Source organism: Dipteris shenzhenensis, chromosome 27 (assembly GCF_047967505.1).
Source record: "Dipteris shenzhenensis isolate YYH24624 ecotype China chromosome 27, Dip_SZ_1.0, whole genome shotgun sequence".
Classification (NCBI taxonomy): Eukaryota; Viridiplantae; Streptophyta; class Polypodiopsida; order Gleicheniales; family Dipteridaceae; genus Dipteris; species Dipteris shenzhenensis.
The window spans coordinates 4,915,303-4,934,983 of record NC_141622.1 but is presented as its reverse complement, the minus strand read 5'-3'; the positions used below and the strand labels follow the sequence as shown (position 1 = coordinate 4,934,983).

Below are 19,681 nucleotides of genomic sequence, written 5' to 3'. Positions count from 1 at the left end.
TTGTCAACATTCTTGATGCGTGCAACAACCCCTTGGCCCTTGCTGAAGGCAAGAGACTTTGTGCCCATATTTAGTGGATTTGAGTCAGGTATTGTCATTGGGACTGCCCTACTCAACATGTATAGCAAGTGTGGTAGCCTGGAGAGTGCTCGTGGAACATCTGACATAATCCCATAGTGGAATGTGGTTTCTTGGATTGCCATGATTGTTGCATATGCTCAACATGGATAGGGGAAGGAAGCTATACAACTTCTTGATCGAATGAAAGATGAAGGAGTTAGGCTGAACCAGCATACCTTTATCAACATTCTTGCTTCATTTTGTAACAAGGAAGCTATAGGTGAAGGCAAGGAGATGAATGTCCACGTCCGAGAGTGTGGATTTGCATCAAAGGTCATGGTGGGAAATGCCCTTCTGAGCGTGTATGGCAAATGTGGAGGCCTGGAGGATGCATGTATGTTGTTTAACAGAATACATGAGCGGGACATAGTTTCATGGAATTCTATGATTGCTTGCAAAGTATGGTCAACATGGATAGCTAGCGGAAGTTTTCCAACTACTCTTACCAAACCAGGTCACTTTTCTCAGCATCATTGGTGCATGGTTTCTTGAGACCATTGCTATTGGTACGTTGTCATTGGTGCATGGTTGCTTGAGACCGTTGTTATTGGTACATTGTCAATTGCAATTGCATATTCAAGTTAGTAAGCTGCAAATTATTCTTAGAAACAAGAAAGTTCAAATGATTAATAACTAGTTGATTGACCCCAAAAGAGGATATATATGTTGCATGCTCCATGTATTTTTGTTATCAGCAACATCCAACTCAACATAATGTTGCTCTGCCATTAAGAGTTAAGATGGACAATTAGAAGAGTGTTGTGCAAAAATTAGACGCGTGAACAAACATAATCAAAGTGCAATTGCATTGCAATTTGCAAACCATGTCGAATGCCCGATTTCAAATTTGGCTTCACATGTCTAGGTTTTAGAGGGATAACCAAGTTGTTGCCATCAAAATATGGCACTTGGCATTCCTAAACTTGGATTTCTTGGAAAAGTTTGCAAAGCATATTGCTTTAGTAAACAGTCAAGAGACGGCTTTGGAAGAAGCACCTCTTGAGCAAGAGATACTCTTAATTTGATACATATGCTCATATTAGACAAAGGAGGTGGATACATGTCTTTGGCATTCATGAAATTTTTCAAAAGTAATGGATTCAAATGTGATTCACTTGTGCAGATACTCCTCAACAAAATGCAGTTAGCTGAAAGGAAGAATATGACTTTAGCAAATAGTGCGAGAGCAATGCTTAACGAGAAGAATCTTCCAAATCAGTATTGGATAGAAGCAATCCACACTACAAACTACTTCCTTAATTGGGTTTCAAAAAATTCAATTCAAGTTCTTGAACGTTATGATACATTCATTAGATATAAGCCATGCATTGGGCATCTCCACATCCAAATGCATAGCATGTGCCCACATACTTGACGATCATCATAGAGAGTTGGATATTAATTCACATAAATGCATCATGGTTGGCTATACTAAAGAGAGAAAAGGATACAAGTTGTATGATCCCATCAACCAAAAGGTCACATGTAGTGTTTGATGAAGAATTGGAAGCAAGAATTGCTAGAGGATCCCTCAAAAGAGCAACTCCTCACACAATCATCAAGAGAAGGCAAACCATCAACCAAGTTGACATATGTTTAAAAAGGAAAAGCAATTGAGGACAAAAGCACCAATTATGCTCTAATGACTACCATCATGGCTACAGGAGAGCTAGTGTACTTTAAGGATGCAATTGGCAGGCTCGAATGGCAAATACTCTAAATGATTAGATGGATGCTTTGTACAAAAACAAGCTTGGGATTTATGTGACCCTTTTACTAAAAAATAAGGCAATTGTAGACAAGTGGGCTTACAAAGTCAAGAACAATCTAGATGGTAGCAATGAAACTTATAAAGCATAATGAATTGCAAGAGGTTTTGCATAGGAATGTGATCAAGATTATGATGGACTTATGCTCCAGTCACAAAGATGGATTCCATAATATTTTGGTATGACTGAACACACTCAATAGATGGAATGTGTACCAACTAGAAGTCAAAAATGCTTTTTTGAATGGATATCTAAATGAGAAAGTCTATACATGCAACCACCATAAGGGTAACAAGGAAAACGGCATCAAGATAGTGATCTCAAGAAAAGTATCTACAGCTTATAGCAAGCATCTAGAAGCTGGTACAACAGAATTGATAAGTATTTTTTGATTTGGGATACATCAAGATCATACACTATACTCCAAAGGTCAAGAGAAAGACATTACCATTGCTTTTTAGTATGTAGATGATCTAATTATGATAGGAAACAATGAAAGCTTCATCATCAAGCTAAAACAAGACTTTTATGCAGAGTTTGACATGAAAATTTTTGAACTTTTATATTATTGTCTTGCTGTTGAGTATTGGAGAGACTCAGACAACACTTTCATGAGCTAGCAAAAATATGTGGATAGTCGCTAAAGAAGTTTCATATGACAGATTGCTAGATTGCAGCCATTCCCATGGAACAAAACTTGAATACCAAAGATCCAAAAAACCCTACAGCCAATAACAAGTACAATCAACAACTCATTGGATCTTTGATATATCTGACTATCACAAGGCTAGGTATTTGTTATGCCGTAAGTTCACTTACACAGTTTATGGAAAATCCAAAGTAGTCTAACTTGAATATAACCAAGAGAATCTTAAGATACATCAAAAGTACAAGACAATTTGGAATAGAACACAAAGGAATTCATCCATAGCTACATGGATATTATGACATTGACTATGCCTGAGATCATGAGACCAGGAGATCCACTCAAGGATATGCATTTTTTCTTGGTCAAGGTGCTATATCATGGTTTTCAAACAAACATCCAATTGTTTCTTTATCTTTTAATAGAAGCAAGGTATAGGGAAATCACAATGGGTGCATGTGAGGGTATATGGCTCCAAAAGCTATTGTCAGTATTTTAATGAGACAAAACCAATGACAATATACTAATGTAATCAACCAGCTCAAGCATTAGCCAAGAATATAGTATATCACTCAAGGACAAAACATATTGATGTCAGAGAGCACTTCATCATGGAAAGAGTGTTACCTGGTGATGGAAAAGGGAATGTTGTAGATATCTTTACCAAACCACTTGGAAAAGAGCTTTTCAAGAAGCACTGACGTGCTCTTGGTTTGTTGACTCAGATGAAGGACATTCCTATTAAAGGGTTGTGATGGAATGTAATATTCAATCCTTCTTCCATTCCCTGAATAATCATCTTGAGGGAAGTCCTACTATTGATATTGATGGAAAAGTGTTGAGGGAAGTCCTACTATTGATCTTGAGGGGAATGTATTGAGGATTCATCTTAGCATCATGTGTTCATATTATTATGCACAGCACTAACACAAAGAGTGATAAATGGCACAAGGGTTAGAAACCATAACCTTAACCCTTACCCTAAGGCGTATATTCAATTTTTTCAACTATTATAGTGTACGATTAGTTATTTGTGATGTGCACTCTCTCCTCATCTCCACTCTTCTCCTCTCCCTCTTCATATTTATTCAACATGTATGAGAAGAGAAGTTTGATTAAGGAAACAAAATACTCTAGAAGTGGAGACATTAGAGTGTGGTGGAATAATCTCTTTAAATACCAAGCCTAAACCTTGATTAATTCAAGATAACCCTACTACTTTGTACAATCCTTTTGTTTAGTCAACATCTCCTACTTCTTCAGGATAGCCTATACAGCCTCTACCGCTTGAGGTTGAAATATTAACCAAAGTCCTACATGATAGATGTACCTTGGTGCATGATGATCTTGCTAAAGCTATTGAAATGTGGGTAGGGTCCACACAACTTTTGAAGGTTAGATCCATGATTGCACCTCTATCTCAAGAGGGCCCTCTCAAACCTCCATTTTGGATTGCAAAATTCATAGAAATTCAAAAGTATGTGCAAGGGCAAGTGACTTCCAATGTTATGCAATGGTTTAGGACTACACATGCTAATCCATTAAGGGAAATATGTTCTTGAATTAGTTTCATGTTCAAAAAAGAAAAGGAAAAGAAGGGGTACCAAAAACTAGCCATGATCGGGTGATATTGTCTTGAGGAAGTCTAATACAAATGATTAATGACTAAGGAAGAAGATGCTAGACATCCTCTTTGAGAAGGTTCTAACCAATGCTACACATCTTGTTGTCTCCACCTATAGACTCACATGGTTGCAAATGGAAGGATCACTAGGTCTTCACAAGGATGAAGAGAATGTTTTTGTTAATAGTGTTGAGGAGGATGGATCATCCACTTTGTCATCCAATGATGACAACCACCTTTATCATGATGAAACTATTAGTGTTGATACCAAAGAGGATGCACATAGACTGAGAAAATGCATGTACATTTTTTGGTTCTGTAGTTATAACAAAGTTCATCCTTTTTGGAATATCCTTATACCAAAAATTCCCCAACTTTTCAATTCGTTTGACTAAAAGACAAACCATAAAGACTATGTAATGTGTTTTCTAGAACTATGCAAAATTGATCATTTTCAAAATTGCCATGAAAAGTACTCTTAAATTTGGGCGTCTTTTTTGCATGCTTTTTTTTCCATTGTGATACTGTGTAATGGTATTTTTATGTATGATTTAAGAAAGTCTCAAATTTTTACCTTTGAAAAAGATATTCCATTTAGCTCTCGCTTGTGCACAATGCTACCTATTTTATACACTATAAGGTTTCTCATAATTGTTAAGTAAATGAGATTAATACTAATGAGCTAGCAATAAGACCTCACATTAGGGATCTAAGTTCAAGTGGAAGCATAGCCCCATATATAAGGATGTTTGATCTAAAGGACACCTATACTTTGAGGCCAAGAGGTTGGAAATGGCTATCAATGTCACTTTCCCATGCAACAAAACTCCCAACATCTCTTTAAGAGTATACATGTGAAAGTCTCGATACCATATATGACTTGTTCAAGAATTCCAAAATTTCAAAGTCGAGGTGTTCAAAATTCTTATGCCACAATGTGATCTTGATTCTAATGATGAGCTACTAGGGCTCTCTATAGATTGGGATTTTTGTAGAGAACATAGAGCTATGATCGAGATAGGATTCTCAAGTTCCCTAACTATGCATATTCATATTTGTTAGAGATAACCTTCATGTCAAGTTCTATCATCTGTCCCATAGAAAGAATATTTGTGCCATTGTGACCCATAACATTCTTTTGAAGATTTCTATTTTGTGGTGTGTAATCACTCATCACAATGTTCTCTTGAGGAATTTTGTTAGGATGGAATTCTAAGAACTATTTCCTTTTTTGTGTCATGTCAATCCTCCCACCTAAGTCAAACCACCATGTGTCCCCCATCTTTGTGACTGTGAGAAGCCAGCTTCTCTAAAAGAGCATATTGAGAAATAAGGGCCTTGTGCTGATAGGAACATTCAGAGTTATATACTAATTATACACATAATGCGCAAACACTCTATATTGATAACCCTGATATTGATGAGGATTACTAGACTTGTTGGTCTGACCACCACTAGCTAAGTCTCTCTGCTTCTTTGTGCATTCCACTTTCCAATGCCTTGAGATACTATAATAAGATAGTTGTTTGTTCTCTTAGGGTACTAGATTGATGTCCTTATCTTCCAAGGTTTCTTCTACCCCCGAGATTCCATGTTTCCCTTTGAACAAAAGGACCATGGTGTTGATGTTGATGTCTTGATGAGGATGGAGAGTGTTTGCCAGGGCTCTAAGAATCATTCATTATTGAATCTACTAGTATTTTTCCCTTCGCCTCTATGGAATCCTCTTCCTCTGGTGGCTGAGAAGGCATGGTCATCAATTTTTGAGTCAGTGTTTATACCTCTTCTCATATGCTCGTACAGAAGTATATCTAATAGTAGACACAAATACGCTAAAGATAACGCAAGTGTACATAAAAATCACTCTTCTCAAGTGTTTACATGCATATTATCTTTGCATATGGATCTTGCTTTAGTTCCCAATGTATCTTATGGGGACCCTCAATTTTCAGATCAAAAGTGCTGGCCAAATGTCAAGGACTTCCAACTATAAAACTTCAAACACAGCCTTGAGTTGATTAGCATGAGATACATTGCTTGTATCTCATGCTTGGAGGTATATCATCAAAGTTCTTAAGATTTCACACAACACAAACTACTTTAGATTTACTGAACCTCAAGGCTAAAATGTTAAGCTTACCTTTCTTGGTTATTCTAATTCATTAATTATTGACGCCAAAGCATACTTGTGAAAAGTGGTCCTACAACATAAAGATCTATGACCTCTTGTTTGCACATGAGACTATCTCTATCCTACTACAGTCCTATTACCATTTTGCGTTGAAAACAAGGGTCTCAATTCAAAAGCTGGAAATTTCTTCTACAGATAGCAAGTAATAATGTGCCCTGTCCTGATTGGCGACCTGAAAGTACCAAAAAGCTTGCTCATTTAACAAAAGCGGAAACTGTGTGGTATGAACCCACAGTGCAATCCAAAGCTGCTGCTGTCGTGAAAAAGATTTCATAGAGCATCCCTCTTTCAGGTGATCTTATTTTACGTCTTCAATGATTACATCGGTAACTCAACATACATAACCAGAGACCCTTCATCCATTGTGCAGCTCAATGCTGCTGTTGTGGTGAAAGGATACCACATAGCCATTTACCTTTCACACCTCCATGCAGGGTAGCATGCATCACCAAAAGCTTTTTACCAGAAGCATCATAACTGTCGGAATGTAAGATTGATGCGTCCGGAATGCATATTGGTTTTGTTAATTAACCAGGATGGAGCAGTTCGTCGATGTATATGCAAAACTCCATGAAATATCATGCGTGAGGGACCACCAAATACAAGAACATCTCCAGACTCTAGAAGAACTCTTTCCTTAAAATCCACGTCTCTATGAACCCCATACACAAAGTCAGCCGAGTCACCAAGAGAAAAGGAAACCACAGGAATGCCATTTCGAAGGCTCTCCTCACTTTCATCTCTATCCTGAAGAATGAAAAATATTGTTAATGCAGAGCAAAGTCAGAAATAAGAGACTACACCACAGACGTAGCAAGACACAGGATTTCAGGTTGCTTAATATCTATCCATTTGTGCACATTTGGCCTTTCTCAAACAATCTAACCTAATCTTATATGTGCTGGTAGTGATCCAATTGAAATGCGTTGTTAGAGTTCACTTGAAATACCAGAATCTTTCTGAATATATACATTGCGGTATCATGTAACATTGAGTTTACTCAGAAATTATGTACATACCTGATGCAATCCTAGCCTGCCATTGTGTTCATAAAAATTAACTAGACAAATGTCTGGATGCATGTCGGGTATCGTATGCATATTTCCTCTGATGCCACAGCTCCCGCTTTCATCTTGGGAAGAATGTTGGGCAACACTAAGACATCTATCTACCAACTTTAGGAAGAAAGGAGGAATTTCTGGGGGAGTTGCATTATCACAAACACGTTTTGATTCATAGGACTTGGTAGCTGGCTCCCAATGCATACCAAGACACATCATCCATAAATGCATCTTCTTCTCTGTTCCATAATTAGGCCGATAAAATCCACCTGGTCCAACACCCAAGTCTCTACATTCCTTCACAATTTGCACCTGCATCGTAAGGCCCCTGGTTTAATACGATGGACAGTTATGGAATGCGAAAATACATTGGAGAAGACATCCCATTGTTTAAAAGGCGTCTAATCTGCAAAATGAGAACCAGGTCACATGATCGAGAGGTAGAGAGGGGCACGTGGGCAAGACCCAGGGTCTCAAGAGAGGAAAGATGCTGCAAAATCTGCCCCCCACAGGATAGGTAGAAAATGAGCAGCATGTACTTCTAAGATGTCGAGCTTATGCACACATCAAGAGAAAACTATGCAGCCAACCAAAAAGCTAGGAAGCTACTTACAAGAAGTCTTGGAACACAGCAACAAAGTACTTGGACTAGCACACAAGCTAGCTCAACAAGTACTCATTACAAACCATGTTTGAGAGCACTTTTAGTTAATAGTGTGAACCAGTCCCATATATCCTTAAGGGTCTCACACGGACTTTAATACAATCATATCCTCTCTCTCTCTCTCTCTCTCTCTCTCTCTCTCTCTATCTATCTATCTATCTATCTATCTATATATATGTATATATATATATATATATATATATATCAAAGCAACAAATGGAATCATAACAAAGGAAGACATGGACAACGGCCTGAAAAAGCTAGCTAATGGGAAAGTGCCTGAAAAAGCTAGCTAATGGGAAAGCTCCAGACACACAAGGGCTAGTAGCAGAAATGTTAACATGGGGAGGTGAGAAAACAAAGAAGATGCTTACCAGGCTTATGAATATGGCTCTAGAGAAAGGGTTTCCATTAGATTGGCAGATAAGCAGGATTGTACCAATTCATAACGGGGGAAGATAGCAAGATGGCAAAGAATTATCAAGGGCGCCATCCCAGGTAAGGTTTCGCCCCAAGCACTCAACGGTTGATCATATGGTTGCCATAAGGGCTGCAACTAAAGGAGTCAAAGGAAAGAAACAGGTTGCCTACTGTTGTTTCATAGATTTCAAGAAATCCTTTGACACAGTGCCGCGTAAGATGTTATGGGAAAGATTGGAAAAGCTCAAAGTTCCTCAAGAACTTAGAGAAGCCACATACCAACTCTATAGGTAGCTGAGTTGGCACAGCCACTAGTGGATGGGTCGTGCTCCAAGGGGAAAGATGTGGTAAGGAGTGACATAGGTTAAACAAGGCTGCCCCCACTCTTCGGTCTTTTTATCGATGAGTTGCAAGAGTGGATGAGAAAGCGCAGCAAGGAAGGGGTTCAGATTGCGGGGTACGCTTTGTGATAGGGGAGTTAGGGGTTACACCCTACCCCATCCTACTGGCCAAAACAAGTATGCTACCTCTAGAGGGGGAAGAATTATGTCAATTCGTGGCTTACCTATCACGGGGACGTGAATTTGGTAACAGTGACTACCTTTGGCTTGGTGGACTAGCCTAGGGGAAGTGATACTTCCCAGAAGTCCCTAGGAATGCATCCAATGCCTAGGTGCAACCACTAGGACAAAGTGTTAGGCTAAGGCTAGAAAAGAGGGGTCTAAAAGTTGGGCCCAAGGAAACCAATGTTATTGGTAAAGTGGGTTAGAGTTTTTAAGTGTGTCATTGGTTATAGGGGTTAGGACTTTAATGAAGGGGGGGCAAATGTGCCATGTGGCAATTGCCCATGCACCCTTCTCTCCAAATCCCCCTACATCCAACATTGGGCTTTATTCTTTCATTTTGGTATGGATTTGACGCCTCTTCTTCCTCTCTCTTCACACATCCCGAGGTCTCTTTCTTTCTCTCTCTCTCTCTCTCTCTCTCTCTCTATATGGCATGCTTCCCTAGGCACCTTTAATTAATGTTGTGCGGACAGTATAGACGCATTTAATGATTGTACGGGCTGCAATAGATGGCTGTACGGATGCTTTTAATGCAGTACGGAGTGTGTAGCTGCTGTACGGACCTGATTTTGCTGCTTCTCTGCTCTAGAACCCTTGGCACCCAGTCCCAGGCTCATTTCTGCTGCTGTACGATGATTTTTGAAGCTGGCAAGCATCCCGAGGTTGTTTCTCGAAGCTGTACGGGCTGTTGGTGCACCTTCCGAGGCCCTACTTCTGATGTCCCCGCCTCTTTCTCCCGTTTTTGGCCTCTGCACCCGTGAGCCTTGCCCTTCTTTCTGTTCTCAGCTCCCAGAATTCTGTTTCTCTCACATTTTCTCTCTCTTGGATTTCATTTGTCCTTTTTGAAGTTGTTATTGCTTCTGTTTGCTTCGGGGCTCTCTCTAGGCCATACAGGTTGTAAACAAACACCCAGCCACAGAGGGTGTGCCTAGAAAGGTGCTAGAGGGACTAGAGGGACAGTGTATTGCAGTTCTTATGCCTTGAGGCTGTTTGAGTACTTTCTGGGACTTGAGGAATGCATTGCCACTTTCAGGGCACACAGTTAGTGTGGAATGCCTTAGCTATGCCTTGACAATTGGGTTCTAATGACACCTGGGACATAGATGCATTCTGATGCCAAGTATTGGCTTGGGCAGTGGACACTTATTATGTGCCACACTTTCCGGTGACGCTTTGCTTCCCAAGGCTCTCGAGGAGTACCGATCTATCCTCCACTCCATTGGGAACCGGTACTCAAGTCTCCGCCTGAGTCAACAATGTAAGTGCCCTGTCAGAGGAGATCCTTCTTAACACTCTCAATGGTGCAGAGTTCGAAAGTGAGTCGAGATCTTGGGTTTGCCAGGTCAATGTGTACGATGCACACAGGTGGGCCATTTGGCACATGATTGCCAAAGGGGTATGGGTAGGCCGCCTCCTCAAACTCAACACGAGCAGAGGCAACGCGCCCAAATAGAGTGCAACGTACGGACAAACAACAGCCAGAGTTCCAAATGCCTTGGGTAGAGCCTTTTGAGGGGGCTTGGACCACGGTGGATTGCAAGAAGCCTAGCAACAAGGCTTAGAAGAAACGCAAGCAGCGTGCCAAGCTCTAAGAGCATGGGAGGGTAGAGCAGGAGTCAGCTTCCATGTCTCAAGGGAAGCAGTTGGAGGCACCCTAGCACAGGTCGTCCCCAAAGTCCAAAGGATGAGGCCTTCGTTGATCTTTTGACAGAACACCCGATGATAGGAGTCTAGAGCACCTAGTCTCCTGCTCACCAAAGTAGGACGATGAAGTTCTCGACACTTCGTCTTCAACCTTCCGCCTGCCCTCCCCCCCACACCGCCTTCTTCCCCCTGCCATTCGTCCGCTCCCCTCTGCTGCAGTCATTCTCAATACTCGCCCTCACCCCTCCCCACTCCCCTCCTCTCCACTTCCTTTTGAAGCAACTCAGTCCACCTCCCACCCTCCTACTCAGCCCCGTCCTGACTCCCAGCCCTCAAGCATAGGCGAGGCTTAGTCCCTCCCCCCCACCCCCCAGGTTGTGGCTTCCTCTTCTCAGATGCAGCCCACCCCCCTCCCCTTCACAAGATATAGCGTCTGCAAAGCAGCCAAGGTCAGGTGATCCTTTCATACATCTTCCAGGTCCAAAGCCCCAACCTGGGCAACCCTTGCCAAGGGAGTTTTGGAGACTTGGACCATGGACCCACCAAGAGAGTGTATCCCCTCGCTTTAGAGATGACCGTGTTGATGGAGTAGCCCCTAGCAAGGGAGATCCATTGGAGTGGTTGGTTCCCGTACTTGCCGTTTTTGGGGCTTTCACTTTGCCTCCATGGAAGAGGAGCAATGGACCCCCAAGTTGTTTGACTTGATGATGCAATGGCAGCTATTTCGCATGATGAAGGAGTCCTTGGGCCCCTAGGGGACTACAACTAAGCTACCTTCCAACTCAGTTTCACCTCGGACATCTCATGGTCAAAGGCATGATCACTATATGTTGAAAGAGGGTTTCATTTTGATGCATGGACGACTCTGTGTCATTGATCAGATGCGACAGAAAGTCATAATGGAAAGTCATGCTCCTCCATATGTAGGACATAGGGGAATTACAGCAACAATTACAGCAGTGGAGCAATACTTTTATTGGACATCTTTGAGGAAAGATGTGGAAGAATATGTGAGAACATGCATGGTTTGTTAGAAAGTAAAGTTTGACAGGCAGAAGGCACCTGGGTTGTTACACCCTTTGCCAATTCCGGATAGACCATGGCAAAGCATAGCTATGGATTTTGTGTTTGATCTTCCACGTACTCCTACTGGACATGATGGATTGTGGACAATAATTTGCAAGTTTAGCAAACAAGCCCACTTTGTGCCAGTAAGAAAGAAAATTACAGCAGATCAAATGGCCAAATTGTTTCTGCAGCATGTCTTCAAGTATCATGGGATGCCTGAATCCATAATCAATGATAGAGCGATGAACAGCCTCTTTTGGAGAGGGCTGTTTGAAAATATGGGCACTACGCTGAATTTTTCGTCATCTTTTCACCCTCAGTCTGATGGACAATCGGAGCAGTAAAACTCTACCATCTTGGATATGTTTAAATGCTATGTCTCAGACCACAAAAGCAAATGGGAGCATTATTTGCCTTTGCTGGAATATGCTTACAATAATACGGTACACACATCCACAGGTAAAGCACCTTTTGAAATAGTGGAAGGTGCCAGGAAGATACCTCCCATTTTGCATACAAAAGAGAAAATCTTCCAAGCTGATCGTTTCGTGGAAAGCCTTGAAGAGGCTTACAAGAAGATCAAATATGCCGTGCAAAGAAGTCAGGACAAGCAGAAAAGAGCAACAGATAAGCACCGCAGGGAATTGGTATTCACAGAAGGTGATTTGTTTTTGCTGCGTTTTCAGAAGGCAAGGCTGAAAAATAAGAAAGGCAAGGAAAGGTTGTACACAAAGCTGAACATGCGTTACTATGGTCCTTTCCAAGTTTCTGAAAAGATAAACGAGGTAGCTTACAGGCTGAAGTTGCCTCCGCATTGGAAGATACATAATGCCTTTCATGTGAGCTTATTAAAGCAATATCATGGAGATATTCCCGAGGATTTACCTGATGAGGTGCAGCCTAAAGTGGAAGAACAGGATGAACTTCTGGTCCCAGAGCAGATTCTAGCACACAGAGATAGAAAGCTCAAGGGTAAAGTTATCCGTCGCTACTTAGTAAAATTTCAAAATTACCCATCACTTGATGCGAAATGGATGGAGGAAGGTGAACTCGCAGATTCACCTCGGACATTGCAGCTTTACCTTGATGCTTTCCAATTGGAGCCGACTGCAGTCCGGGCTCCTACAGGTAGTTCAGCAGAGCGAGCGTCTGGAGCATTACCTGGTGTTCGAGAGGGGGATAGCACCTCCACTCCCTCAGTACAGACGGGCTCACCGTGATTTCATGAGGTCGCTTGATGACACTGTATGTTTCATCCGAGATACTGAGCTGACAGTATTTCTGCTGTGAGACTTCATGATATTGATGCATCTTGACTATTGATCACCGAGGATCACATAGATTTTGAACAGTGTATATGGATGGATGCATGCCTCTCCTAGCCATATTTTCACTGTCTCTGTATACTATAGCTGCGGCTTTCTTGTATACTCTTTTATGCTATATTTCATGCTCACTCCTGTGTTTTGGGACAGCAAATTGTCGTTTGCTGTTTCAAGAGAGGGGTATGTCACGGGGGCGTGAAATTCTTAGTACTTTAATGTACTACAAGACCGTGACAACTTTGGTTTTAAAAGTCCAAGCATGGGCTTAATAATGTGTCATTAAACGCAGGATGGTGCCTAGCACATAAGCGTAATTAATCCCTAGGCCCAAAGGCATTCCAACGAATTAAAAGAGTGGTTGTTGGAAAATGATGATGTGGCATTTTTTATGGGCCCCCTAGAGGGCCATGTACCTTCAGTGGCCCCCCCTAGAGTTCCAGGTGGCTCTAGTGCCTTCTACATGCTCCTTTTCCATTCCTGGACCTTCTTGGGCCTTCTAAACTTCACATGTGTGGTTTTCTCTCTCATCTTCTCCCTTTGTTGAGATTTTGGACTGGTTTTCTAGCCTCCTTCAATTGAATTCCATTTTTCTTCATAACTCCTCACCTGTTTGGATTCCTCGACTTCCGTTTGGCCTGATGGCTTCCCCTCTGCCTCCCCTTCGTAGTGATATACTTTTCCCTCCGTGTGTTTGGTCGAACGGGCAGAGCTGAGTACTTCTTTTGCTGGTCGAATTTGCAAAAGTGGCTTTTTCTAGACCTTTTTGCTTCTACCGCCTCCTAGGCCACTCCTCTTGCAAAGCTACAGCTTTCTGTTGAATTTCGAGTGGTCCCATGCACTGGTTGACTGGTTTTTCTCAGTTTTGGAGGACTTTCCGGCGATGAAACTTCTCCAAACCTTCTCAATGCATTCCTCTCTAAAGCACGCTTCTTTTGAGCCCAAGAACTCCAATTTCTTCATGATAGAAGTGCTTCTTTTCGCATTTTTCAGTGGAATTCTTGCTAGTCGGCCCTTGTAAATGCTCTTTCTTCATGCCTTTGCACTCCTCTTTGGCTAAGAATGCAATTAGGCATTGGCTACTATGTCCTCTTGGCGATTGAGGACTTGGTTCGAGTTTTCAGAGCTTGGTGAGTTGTGATTTTGCTGCAATTTCTTTTTGCCATAAGCTATTGGTTTGCCTCGTGTGCCGCCTCTTTCTTGGCTCACAGGTGCCCAGGCAGTGCTACATGAGTCATTCTTTGGTTGGGTAATTTTGGAGCTTTGAAAAGCTTTGTGAATGCCATCTGGAAACCACTCAAAGAGAGTGCAGCTGGGGTGCAGTGTGATTGCATCTGGACAGCCAATGGAATTGCACTCGGAAAAGAGAATGCCTTTGGGTTGAGCCTATGGGTTAAGTGCACTTATGTGATGGTGTTCTATGCTTGAAAGCCTTGCGAAGGCTTAGTGAATTGGGGCTGCGTGCTCAGTTGCAGAGAAGGTCTCCCAGATGCAACTTGTAATCATTTCACTATGAAATATAAAGAAATACCGAAAGGGGCGCCACGGTGTAGGGGCCAATCGGGTGCACTTGTCTATGTTTGTTGAGCAGGGGCATTCTAGCTTCCATTCCTTTTTCAGTGGTTTTGTTTGTGAACAAATGGATCATGCAATGGTTAATGGCTGTGATATATGCTTTGTGGGCTGTAAATAAGTGCTGAAGTGATTAAAGGTTTAGTTCCACTGCCCTCTGAGTGATTAGAGGCCGGTTTCACTATCTTGAGATCCCGCATGATCAAGAGACTACAGGAGATGTAGATCCCAGAGGCGTTGATTTGGGGGTGTCATGAGCTTATATGAGTCATTCAGAGAACAGATGGGAATACCTCACGCTTCTGGTCTATTGTATACAACTTACTAAAGATGCACCTTGTAGATAGAAGCTGTGCAAAGAATACATGAATTCAGAAATATATAAGTTAAACAATGACTGTATTCCACAAAAGGTTCTATGCTCAAGCCAGAAAAACCCAGACATCTTAGTGAAAGTTTGAATACCTGTGTGAAGCCATGTCAGATAACTACTTGTAAAAATGAATCTGTAATGTAAATTCGAGCTCAGATAAAGCTTTAAAACCACTTGTAAAAATGAATCTGTAGTGTAAATTCGAGCTCTATGTACCATGGACAGAGACGTACCTGCTCGCTTTGACTTAGTGCATTCTTCAATAAAACCATTCCAGGCATTAAAATGCTGACAGCTTTCGACACATTGTTTGCGAGTTTCTTTCTCTCTTCTTGTTTCCATACCAAAACGGAAGGAGACAGCGAAAAGCAATTCTCTGTTTCAGTCATGCCATCTGTATATGGCTTGCAAATATCCAACACAGATGACAGCTGTTGTTCCACAGACTTATGCTCTGTGCTGTCTTTCCACAATACATCACTGCTTTTACTATGCCCTTCTTGAAGGATGCTAGAGCTAATTGCAGAAGCAAGAAGACCATCATGCTGTACTCTACCACTTTTGGCAAATTTCTCAGCATGATGCAAATCACTAGCCTTTCTATTTGAAGAAGTACCAATAATCCCAGATCTCATATCGTTTGACTGTTTAACATCCAAATATACAGGCTTCTGCAAAACATATGGATTTGGTATCATCCGTCCATTATTGGATCTCTTATCCAGAGGTTTGTGTTCCAGTATACTGGTCTTGATGTTGATATCACTTTCTGAATCCTCTGCTGTTACTACCTGCAATTCAACAGTGTCGCCTGGCTCAACAGCCAAAAAAATAAAGAATTTCCACTGAGGGACAAAATTCCAAGGATGAAAACTGAGAGAAAGGCTACTCCAACACATGCTATTTATATGCAGCGAATTCCTGGTAAATTTATTATCACTATACCAATCTTTATGGCCAGGTGTTCTTCTTTTGGTAGTAGCAGCTTCTACATGTTCGCCCATAAAAATCTCCTAGAATCATCCTCGAATAGCTGAATCAGTGTGAACATATATGAAGTTATTCTTGTTTTCAAGGACATACTATTATACCAGAGGCCAGCTACAAAGATCTATAAGATGGGACTGATACAGTGACTATTACCTTTAATGGAGTATAGCGCGCACACACACACACACACACACATCTACAAGCACTAATCACAATCACTGACACCAATGAGCAGGCCCCTATATGTGGATCCAACTTAGGAGACCCAAATCACAGACGTGAACATTGTAGCATACTACTTCCCTCCATCAAGGAGAGGGCAGATATCACTTTTCCTCATACTTTATGAGGATATTCAAAGATACAAGCAGTTGGGAGAGATCTTGCTCGTTATGGACTCCAAAGCCAGGACCAGGGACACATAGGCAAAGATCTTGGCTTTCCAAGGGGATGCCTTAGCACTCCCAAACCTTCAGCTTGAAGAGTTCAGCTGCAGGTCAAAGGACACATGTATTGGATTTTCTGTCACGCAGTCTGGGAGATACTTCCAGATATGTGCACTGTCATGAGCTGTTCATCTACAATGGACTACGGAGGTGGCTGGGCTAAAGGAATTATCCATGTTGCCCACATGGAGATGGTCATTGTGTACTGGACTACATCATGGGATCCCTTGCCTTCATGCCACGGATTTCTGATCTCATAGTGCACCCCCTCATGCCAGGAGCAGACCACTTACACTTATCTTTTGATCTGACCCTCTCCCAACCCATAGAGGACACCCATAGCTTGCCTCTTCCACATAGTACCAATACGACTTTGGTGATTCACTAGACCACATACTACCCATACGACTTTGGTCATTCACCAGACAAGATCTATGGTAGTTATCTTGCCACTCTCCTTGAGCACATAGACAAGCAACTTGATGTAGGCACCAAAGCTCTTCTCCTCATTAACTCCATCCACATTGCTGCACATCACTCCTTACACAATCAAAATACAGGAAAGCCACCGAAGGGTCTGTACCTTAAATCCGTTGGCATGATGACGAGTGCAAGGTAATGCTGGCACTCTGAGACCAATCAAGGACTCCCTACTCTTAATTGTCTTATATAGCAGTGACTCCAAAGAATTTTGGATGCAGCAGCTAGAAAGAAGATCACCATGCCCTATCAAGAATCCAAGTCTTTGGAAAGTGTACGTGGACACACTCTATGATGTTCCTAACCAGCACATGCTCAACCTGGAGGATATTCCATACTCTTCACCATAGCATACCTCAAAGAGTTCATCGAGAAGCTACAAAATGGCAAAGCCAAGATTGGATCATGAGGGCCTACAAGCAACACTCTTAACCCACATGGGTAACGCTTGCTCCAATCCTAGCCAAGCTGTTTAACAAAGCTTTATGCTGTCCAAGGTATATGGATCAGCTCTTGAGGTACACATCAACAAGCATGCCGCAGCACGGACATGCGAGCGACTGGGCAGGCATGTTTCAATCGGAACTGCTCCACACTACATCACATCCTCACCTTGAGAACTCTCGTATAAGAGGCTCCATTCCGGAAACAGAAAGTATATTGCTGCTTTTTGCAGTCTCACCAACAACGCGGGGTTGTGCAACATGGAGATCACCTATCCAATGAAGACATACAACGAATTACTCTACAAAGCATTGCGATTGAAAAGGGGGTCGTTAGCGACGCAAAAGAAGGAAAAAGGTTCTCTTCTGAGGTGGACAGCAAAGGAAGATGATCTGGTAAGTAAAAAAGGAGGCAAAGTTCGACAAAGAGGAGCTGAAACAGCTTCTGAAGGAAATGGGGATACAAGGCCTTCATCTCGGTACCACGGGCTCGGCTCACCGTACGACTTTGTGCCTCAGACATGGCCCACAACGGTATATGGACAATCATGGCTTTCTATGAGGGTTGCAAACAAAGTACGCACCCCAAATGGAATGCCTGAGGAGGTGAGCAGCATCATTGGAGTGAAGCACCCTCTTTGGCATAGAAATAGATGAGTTGGCCTATACTACGAGCTTGAGGATCGACTTTGGCACAGTATGTCATACCCATCCTACCATATGAGGATGATGTAGTGCTGATATTAGACACACAACAGAGGGATTAAAGATGACCTTGTAGTCTTTTTGTGAGAAACGAGATATTAAGGTCAACTTGGGTAAAACCAAGGTTATGATCTTCAACACTAATGAAGGCCGCCTCCAATGCAAGGCCTTCACACTTACAAAAGATCTAGTTGAGATAGTTAGATCTTTATGTATACTACGATGCATTTTCACACCCCAAGTTTACGATGAAAGTAGCAGAACAAAGTCCACGATTGACCACAGGGTGTGCTTCTTTGTTGATACTAGAGAGAGTGTTTCTAGACACACTTCCATCATCTGAACATGAAATTATTTCTCTTTGATTCTCTAGTTCGACTAACATCCCTCTATGCAAGGGTTTTTTGGGCAGTAGGCCTCAAAGAAGATGAGTGCACTGGGCCTTCTCTTTTCTTTACTTTTCTTTTTTTGGGGGAGCGGGGGCGCAGAGAGACACTTCTATTGAGTATGAAAGAAGCTCAGTAGAGAAGTACATCATGCGAGGCACAAGAAATAAATCCAAATGAAGAGCAAGCTCCTGTAATAGAACGAGAAAATAGATAGTGCCACCTCAACCTTGTGGGGGCTTCCAAGAATAATGGAGAGTTGCTTCACTCCCTCAAGAAAACACTCCTCCTGGTAGAGGCTGCTCGTGAAGATCCCTGCATAGTCCCCCAAATGGATACCAAACTGTATACTGTGTCCCTCCAGATAATATCCAATGTGTGCTGGGTGGACTGGCTTTAAGAGACTGCACGTCATGATGTTCACTCGCATGATATGCATAAGTGATGTACAACGCACTATATTGTCTTAGCAAAGTTTGCAATAAGAACCCCTCCAACAAATGCATCATTTCAGGTCATTGTATATCTGGACTGAGTCAGACAGTTTGGTTGGATGGGCGTGGGTTAGCAAAGACTACCATACCATGGATGGCCCTTTCATCATTCGTGCAGCTCATAGCTAAGGGGGACAAGCAGTATTGATACGCACAAGTATCCAGATGGTTCCACTCGCAAGGCATGTCTATCGAGCACCTGGTTAGAGAATTGGTTACTGACCCAACTGTGAGCACCATATGAGGAGGACAAAGGGTTTATGGACTTAAGCAGATAGGAGTACTTGTAGGGAGTTGTTGCAAAATGCTTGGAGGCATCTAGATCTGGTGTAAAGGCAGCATGGTTGCATAGCAGAAGGGCTGCAGGTGCAGCAGAACAGGGCTACAGGTGCAGCAGAACCACGCTGTGTGGCAGTATGGAGATGGGCCTGGAAAGGCCCTCCCACAGCCTATTTATAGGCCTGGCTGTAGAGCAGCATGGCCACAGACTGAAGTCAGTAAGAAGCCTCAAACAGGTTGGCAACAACAGGTAGGTCAGTTTGCAGACAGGGTCGGCCTGTCCACAGACTGAGTTGGCTGATGTGTAGGGGGTCTAGCCCCCAACCCGGGGGGACACACGCAAAAAAAAGACCATATAAAGGGATCTATTTTGCACGTCCTCCTAGCCGTTGAAGCCCCTCAAGGCCCCGCAGACTGA

The 19,681-nt window shown here is 42.4% G+C and overlaps 1 protein-coding gene across 2 annotated transcripts in view; it reads right to left on the bottom strand.

Annotated features, from left to right (window-relative positions):
* Positions 1–6,459: 6,459 nt before the first annotated feature.
* LOC147883769 (transcription regulator/ zinc ion binding protein) overlaps positions 6,460–19,681 on the bottom strand; it is a 31,768-nt gene continuing 18,546 nt past the window's right edge. For both annotated transcript variants that reach the window (XM_087398647.1, XM_087398646.1), the window contains exons 4-6: positions 15,274–15,831; positions 7,370–7,723; positions 6,460–7,097 (exon numbers count right to left, since the gene is read on the bottom strand). In XM_087398647.1, the coding sequence (XP_087254773.1) occupies positions 6,822–7,097; positions 7,370–7,723; positions 15,274–15,831 (1,188 nt within the window). In that variant the 3' untranslated portion in view covers positions 6,460–6,821. The remainder of the gene's footprint in view (positions 7,098–7,369; positions 7,724–15,273; positions 15,832–19,681) is intronic.